This window comes from Chaetodon trifascialis, chromosome 21 (assembly GCF_039877785.1).
Source record: "Chaetodon trifascialis isolate fChaTrf1 chromosome 21, fChaTrf1.hap1, whole genome shotgun sequence".
Lineage (NCBI taxonomy): Eukaryota > Metazoa > Chordata > Actinopteri > Chaetodontiformes > Chaetodontidae > Chaetodon > Chaetodon trifascialis.
In genome coordinates, this window is record NC_092076.1 from 15,519,684 (window position 1) to 15,527,559 (window position 7,876).

At 43.0% G+C, this 7,876-nt stretch overlaps 1 protein-coding gene across 1 annotated transcript; it reads left to right on the forward strand.

The window, feature by feature from the left end:
• Nucleotides 1-3,726: 3,726 nt before the first annotated feature.
• LOC139350117 (transmembrane protein 238-like) lies at nucleotides 3,727-7,049 on the forward strand. Its single transcript, XM_070991243.1, has 2 exons — nucleotides 3,727-4,299; nucleotides 6,920-7,049. The coding sequence occupies exon 1, from the start codon at nucleotides 3,727-3,729 to the stop codon at nucleotides 4,288-4,290; it is 564 nt and encodes a 187-aa protein (XP_070847344.1). The 3' UTR covers nucleotides 4,291-4,299; nucleotides 6,920-7,049.
• Nucleotides 7,050-7,876: the final 827 nt, after the last annotated feature.

Sequence of the window (7,876 nt, forward strand, 5' to 3'; positions counted from 1 at the left end):
ACAAATTGCTCATGTAAAAAAAAAAGAAAAAAAAAGAGCCACTGACTGATTTGGCAAAGCTGAATAACTATTACAAATCAGAAATCCCCCAAAGGACAGACACAGTCACATTTTTGCATTCAGTTAGCCACAAAACATAAGTGTTAATCAGCGAGGGAGTGACTAAAAACTGAAGAAATGCTTATTAAAGCTGCACTCATTCATTTTTTGTACTGACAATTAATTAAAGGTGTAATTTGAAAGGAGCTGGTTGTAGTGAAGAACCCACAGAGGATTATCACATGACTCCGTAGATCTATGTATTATGGAGACTTTTAGCTTTTTTTCAGTTAATTGTTTTGGTTTTAAGGCCCACAGCATGACAGTTCAGCCTCACTGCTGTCATCGAAATCCAGAGGCAGCAGAGAGCTTTTCTTAGTGGTGAAGCTCACCATCTAGTTGCTAATTGAGTCTGTCTGGTGTTTTGTGATTGGACAGGTAGTGTACAGTGGGTTTATCATCTCTGAACAGGTTCCTTACACCTTACACATAGTCACTTGATCTATTGTTAATATAGAAATATTGATTCATGCATATTTAAATTAAAGCTTGATACACACACATAGTCAGATGAGAAATCTCTCGTAAGTGATAGACGTTAAAGGGGGTAATATTTCTCACTATGCAGTCTGGAGAGTCTGGAGGAGGTTGATCAGAAAATTAAACCAGGGGCAGCACTGCACCATATTAATGCAGAGTTAGACCTTTGACCTCAGGGACACACACCACTGATGTTAAGTGACAGGCTGCAATTCGGCGTTAATAGACCAGTATTTGATAGCTAAACTTGTGTGTCAGGAATGTAGCGATGAAGAGGATTTGTGTGCACGCATGGGCAATCTGCCTAGAAAATTAGAAAGGAATCTTTTCAAGCTTTGGGGCCATTTTCAACCCACAGCTGGAGATTGTAATTTTTCTCCTGTTTTTTGCTGCACCATATGTATGTCCTTATCTGTGTGTGTGTCTATGTGCATGTATGATCTGTGCGTGTGGGAGGATAATGGATTTTAGGTGTTCCTAATCCGACGTTTTTTTCTCAAACGTATACAGTGAAACTATATAAAACCACATTAGTTCTGTTTGACATGTTGTAAAGATTGCTTTGCCATATCTGTTCTTCTGTACTGCTGCTTAAGCGATGCAGTGCATTTCCAACGCAGCCCTACCGACATGTTCAGATTTGTTCTGAAGATGACTGGCGCCCTCTAGCAGCCAAATAAATGTGCACAGATACTGTGTGGGCCCCTCAAAATGAGGAGAATTACCCTTCATGTACTGGTGTCAGGATTTGTCACTGTCACTATGCACAGTTAAATGCACAGAAGGCCTATTTAGCAGGTTAGGTTTGCAACTGTAGCCGGAGTGATCCTAGAAACCCTCTGCCTTTATCTGCTGGCTGCGAGGAAGGCACCATAATCGTTCCTCATTTCATTCCTATTTTCTTGTAATTTTCTGCAGCAGATGCCTTGCATATGGCAGAGAAATCACTTTGAGCCATGAAGGACTTCACTGAAGGAAATCCATGTAATCTGCCGCGTCTTCCAGTTAATCACAGGGCTTAATAAATCATGAAATCATTCATAGTGTGACTGGGTTGCTCTTTCAATAAGGTGTGGGGGTCACTGAGCTGGGCTGCAGGAGGCTTCTGGGGAAATTCAGTGTGCCAGTCAGACATCCTAAAGTGCAGAATATTGCTACCTTCAAGCATTTCAAAAATGACCACACACAGCTGAGGCAGAAAAGAGGTGAAATGCAACAGAAGGGGAAGGTGGGATTTTCTGCTTCCCCTGGCTTGTGTGACATTTCAGACTGCAAGCATATGTGAGCAGCTTAGATGAATATTTGCATATCTTGGCAAATCTTTTTTCATCATTACACTTGATTATCCCAGCAGCTACAGACACTCACACAGCCTCTCCAGCCAAGCAAATTGAAAATTCTCCTTGTCCGATTTCTGCTGTGTGTCTCACTTTAAAATCCATGTTTTACTTTCGGTTGCCTCACATTTGTTAGTTTTAATGAATGTATTCTATTCTTCTCATGAAGTTATGCTCAGTTTTCCTGAATTCAAATGAACAAAAATATGAGCTCCACATTTGTTTATGGGTCTGTTTTGTTGTTTACAACCAACCCAATTAAATCAATTACGAGAAGGCTTTCATGCTGCCTTCATGTTGGAGAGGTGTGAGTGAGGCATTGGAAGAAGAGCTCAAATAGGATTGCATGTGCATGTCATTGTTGGAACTTGGATGTGTTAATGCATTTAGATGGTGTGCAAACACGAGCTGCAGCATGCATTAAGCCATGAGCGTGACTAATTGTTACTGTTTCCATCCGTAGGTCGATTCACTGCAGTGTGTGTATACCTGCCCCACGAATTATGATGCTAAGTGGGACTGTGACCCAAACATACAAGCTCATCACCGGTTCAATCTCCAGACCGGCACAATAACCCTGGGGAGAGTGAAAGAGCGTGCTCATCCCTCCCTCATTACCACTACTGATGTGGCTTTCAGCAAGGTTGTCAACCCCTGACTGCTGCAGTGAAACTGCTCAGTGACCAGCAAGTCATACTGTAGTTGTACTGGGAGGCTTCCAGGTGTGAATGTTTGTACCTTTGTGAGTGTGAACAGGGCGTTTCGGCGAAACAGAGCCTGGTTCTCAGTGAAACCTCCCTGAATAAATAAAGCCTGTGGACAGCTCTCTGCAGTGAATATCTCACCAGAACTGGATAACCTTGAAGGTGCCCTCAGCTGCTCCCTTCTTACATCCAAACTTGATTCAGTCTGTCAAAACATCAGGGCTGATGGTTGTTTGATTTTTTTTTTTTTTTTTTTTACTGTTCAGCCTTTTGTAAACTTAAAATACCTGCACTGAGTAGGTGATGAGTTCACTGTAATGTTTTACAGTGAGGAAAGCACAATGCTGATAAAGTTTACAAGCCAGCTAATAAAGGGTCAGCTCACATTCTCTCACTTATCCTAGTGGAACCATACACACAGCTGTGGCCATTACTGAGGACACTATATGTCCGCTGTATCTTACCTGGGACTTTTGTCATCTTTGGAGGATTGTCCTCTGCACAGTTAAAACTAACGTTCTTATTTTACAATATTTTTTGTAACAAGTATATTAAAAGGGCGTTAAAAATGATGAGTTCACAGAGTTTTGAAACAGTATTTAGAACTTCATGTAGCGGAATTAAAAACTATGCTTTATCATCATAATAATTCCAAATCGTTTCCCAGTTTCCAGGAGGGCTAACGAGAGGACAAAAGATGAGGTTCTCAAATTCAACTTCAGTGTCTGTGTTCATGAACCAGCTTTGGTTGTGCTGTGTTTAGCTGAATTCACAGTAAACCTAAGAATTGCTCACTGAGCTTTTCCTCAACACCAAATTTTCAGGAGAAAAAAGTTCCCAAGAAAACTGTTGGGAAAGTCAGCTTCCTGAGAGTATTTTTAATGATTTCTGTCTCCAGGAAGTCGAAAGTGAAATTTACGCTGTGCAGTTGAAGGCAGCATGTCGATTTTAGCCCCATGGGTCCTGGCTGGATACAGTGACGTGGAATAGGGGCGGGGCCTGTGCACAGGTGAACGCCGCACAGGTGTAAGCTGGGGGAATGTGCGTCCTGAAAAACAAGCTGAAGCGTTGTGCACCGTTACTCGGCCTCTCGTCGCTGCTCCGGTATGGCGCACGGCTTCGTGGGCAACTGCGCGCCGTTGTTCTTCCTCGCTGTTATTTTTGACGCAGCTGGTCTGGTTGTGCTGCTAGTCGGGATTTTCGGCAACCTGAACTTGGACGGTCGCTTCTATGGGGATTTCCTCATCTACACGGGTTCGGTCATTATTTTCCTTAGTTTGGTGTGGTGGGTTCTGTGGTACACGGGGAACGTCCAGCTGTACGCGGAGGACAGGGCGGGCTCACTGGACATCAGCTTTACGCACTGGGCCAGGAAGCTGTCCGAGAGGCTCTCCAAAGGTGGCATGAAGCCTCTGGAAGCCGGGGAGGTGAAGAAGAAGAGCATGGGCAACGGGAAGGAGATGAACGGGACTTTGCATGCCGTTGCGCCGTCGTGGGTTCCGTGGGAAGAGTTCAGCCGCAGCGGCGCCGTGTCGGGTCACGACAACAGAGGCTTTGATGGAGGGACTGAGTGCGCACCTCCGGCTGACAAAAACGTGGAGTTGGGAGTGTTGAGGAACTCAGACGTGGCTCTGCAGGCAGCGGATGGCAAACTAGAGAGGCTTCTCTGACAGGAGCCGGTGCGTATTTTCACCTCCTCCTCTTCATCTACTAGCCCGGGGCCACCTCAACGCCCTCCATGTCTCCAGCCTATTATTATAGCTTGTTCACTGCTGTTGAGAAAACCCATTTCCCTTAACCTACCTCATCTCCTGACACCATAACCTGTTGCAGTCCCTCACAGTTACAGCGAGCCTCTGAAAAATGTATGATTCTCTGAAAGTCCCTGGGCCCCTGGACCCAACAAACAATCCGAACTTAAAGTCATAAATATTCAACACATTGCCCTGCTTTCTGTCTGTCTGTCTGTCTGTCTGTCTGCTGGTGCTTTGCTTGTCTAGCTGCTTACTGCCACAGATGTAACTCTTTGATCATTACTGCTGGCATCCCATTGCAGCCGTCCCTCTGGCAGCCATAATTAGGAGATGTTTCACATTATTGTCAGTGGTCAGGTGTCAGTGAAGCTGGTCCTGAGGAATGACCACGCTCACACAAACACTGCTCCCCCGGGGGCCCTGCCTGCTACCTCTGCTCATGAATATCTGTAGTCATAATAATTTTTTTTCTTTCCCCAGCTGCTGTGAAAAGATCTTCAGTGGCCCGTGGCCGCTTTTAATTAATGAGCCTGACCGTTTCTGCTCACCTTCACAGTTCTGCATTATTTTAGCCGTCAGTTTGCTTGTAACCGGGTGGCAAGCCAGACACCCTTTGGGCGAAAAGACGCAATTGCATTTTAATGGAACTCAGCAGTGCTTATTGATCCGGTGGGATGGAGTGCGGTAGGTAGGTATAGGTATGGTGAGGCCTCCTCACTCAAAGGCGGGGATCATATATAAGTCTGCTTCACGCACACTCCTTCCATCCACGAGTTCCAGGTAGTTAACTTTAATGGGCCCGAGCCTGATTCCCATATTATCTAACCTGGCTAATGATTTTGAGATATGGAACTGTGTGTGAAATGGTGTGGCCAAGAACAAACACTGCATACTGAACAACGAGGCTGGTTCTGTACTGTAACTTCACTGTGAGACAAAGAAGCACTGGGAGAAAAGCTGTAGCGATTATTGACGCTATGAAGGTCATGACTGATATTGTTTTTTGGAAGGTCTTAACATCCTGAGCTGGAATTACGGTCTGTAATTAGACTGTGCTCACTCTAATTGATACATCTTTACGTTTGACTATATTGAGGGTAAAAATATTTATTTTAATCAAATGTGAGAGAGGAATAATTAGTATTTATCCACTAGAAATATATTCAGGTAGAATAGAACTACATTTAGACTACAAAAAGACAGAATTGACACAATTGAACAGTAAGATTCATCACTCAAATGAGGAAAAAAATATTGTCTGATGTTTCACCAGCTGTTTTGAGGTGGATGGTCAAAAAACCCGAAAACAAATTGTTGGCAGGTGGGATTGCACTGGGGGCATTTCAAATTGGACTGCTGCATCATGGATACAACCTTGACTGTTAATCTTAAGAGTTTTATCACTGGGCATTTGTCCCATGAACACAGGGCTCCACCTAAGGACAACATTGCAATTGTATCAACCACCTGACTCTGTACATTATGAGTCAGGGAGCGAGATGTTTACCAGTCAGATTTGACAGTGGTTTGCATGGAGAAGTGTTGGAACAGTGTTGCTCAGGTGTAACAAAAATTCCCCAACCTGCTTTAGGTGATGCCATTAACAGCTGACGGAGAGAGGTTAGGTTTGGATTTAAGTGACGATTGCCTTATCTGTATTCATGTTCTTGTGTACACAAGGCTTTTAGCTGGTAATGATGGAGGGCAGGATTAATGTTTCATAGCATAAGATTGATACTGCTCTCATGTATTTTAAAGCTGGAGACAGGAGGTTAGCCTGGCCAGACACTGGGTTGCTGTTTTCGTAAAGCATGTGCGTGGTGTGCCCCAGGGCTCCATCCATGGGCCACAGGATTTGCTGCTTTTGTCTTTTATGAAAATTAAATGAATATGTGTGGGCTTTAAAAAACTGTGATTGCCATTTTGTCACCCAAACATTGATTCTTTTGCACTGCAATTTTCACTCATTGATCAAAGATGCTAGCTTTGTTTATCTGCTTGGTTCACCGTATTGTAACTAAAATTCACCCCGCATTTTATAGATGAGAATGTGAGTTGGAGAGAACGCATTGATTATCTCTGTAAGAGTGACCAGATCTATTATTACAATAAGGAAAGCTGTTTGCTGTTAAGACTATTTCTTCAAAAACTTTATTTATTTATATCTCATCCTACAACACAGTATGGATGAGTAGGTTGTGGTTCCTTGATCTCAGGAAAGTCAACTTCTTAAAAAGTGTGTTATTAATGTTACAAGAGGGAACTTTTTCAGTGTTTCATGCTTTGTTATAGAAGGAATCAACAGATTCATCAAACAGTCATCTTATCTTCATTTTCTCTAGTGTCACAAGCAGAAGCACATTTTCCACAAAATCCCAGGGTCCTAAATTAAATTACATCTTTTATCAAGTCGTAGAGAGGATATTTAGATTAAAATGAGGCTTTTCCCTTCCCTTCACATTAATTTTAATTGTTATTTTTAATGTGATTTGTTGATTTCAGCCTACACAAATACATAAAAGCCTCTCTCTCCTCGTCTTTTCAGGTGACTTCCAGCTTTCCTGGTGGTGCAGGACAGAATCACGCCTCGAGCTGCTTTCCGACAGACTGTAAACATTGATCCTATGAACAAAAGTCACTTTTTTTTTAATGGGGAAGACAACTTCTTAATCAGGGAAAAGCCCTGCAACCAAAGTATGCAGACGGGCTGTGCACAGAGGAAGAAAAAGTCTTTGACATGTACATAGCAAATTTCTATTTTTATGTGCTGCTTTTGTGACAGATGTAAATTATTTTTGGGGGGGAATAAAGTTTACATGTAATTTGATGTAGTTGAGTCTTTCTCAGGGTATTTCTGCATACAGGTGACTGACACTGTTTGATGTCAGATAACAACACAACAACGCCCATGTTGTGCAAACGATGGTTTTTCTTATCTTCTCTTCCTTGTCTGGGTTCTGCCTTTGTTGGTTAATAACTTCTATGAGCCACACAAGAAGCTGATTTTTCTCTCATAGCTACTTTTTTATTATTACTTTTTGAAGGGTGTAAACAGCACCCTAGGTGTTCTCCCACTATTTCACTCCAGATCTTCAAGGCCAAAAAAATACAAGCCCAATATTTTTCTAGCTTTTCCAAATGCACCTGTGGGCCCGAGATAAGGCCTGGATGTGCGGACGCTGGAATGTAGCATGTTTATGAAATGAAGGCAGATCCAAGGGTACGGCTGGAAAATCTCTTGTCATCATTAAGGAAACATATTCCTCCTCTGTCAGACTGTGTCGTGAAAAAAATGTGAGATGTAGATACAGAGAGGAATGTGACCTGAGTGTTTAAACTCTTCCTTCTCATCCGTCTCGCCTCAGACACACAGGCGGCACTGAGAAGGCAAGAAACCCTTCTGAATTTATTCATGCCTAATATTTGTCACGTCATACAGACAGACCGGTGAAGCTGTGAATAATTGCCGACACTGTAAGCGCAGTCGACTGCTCCTATCATG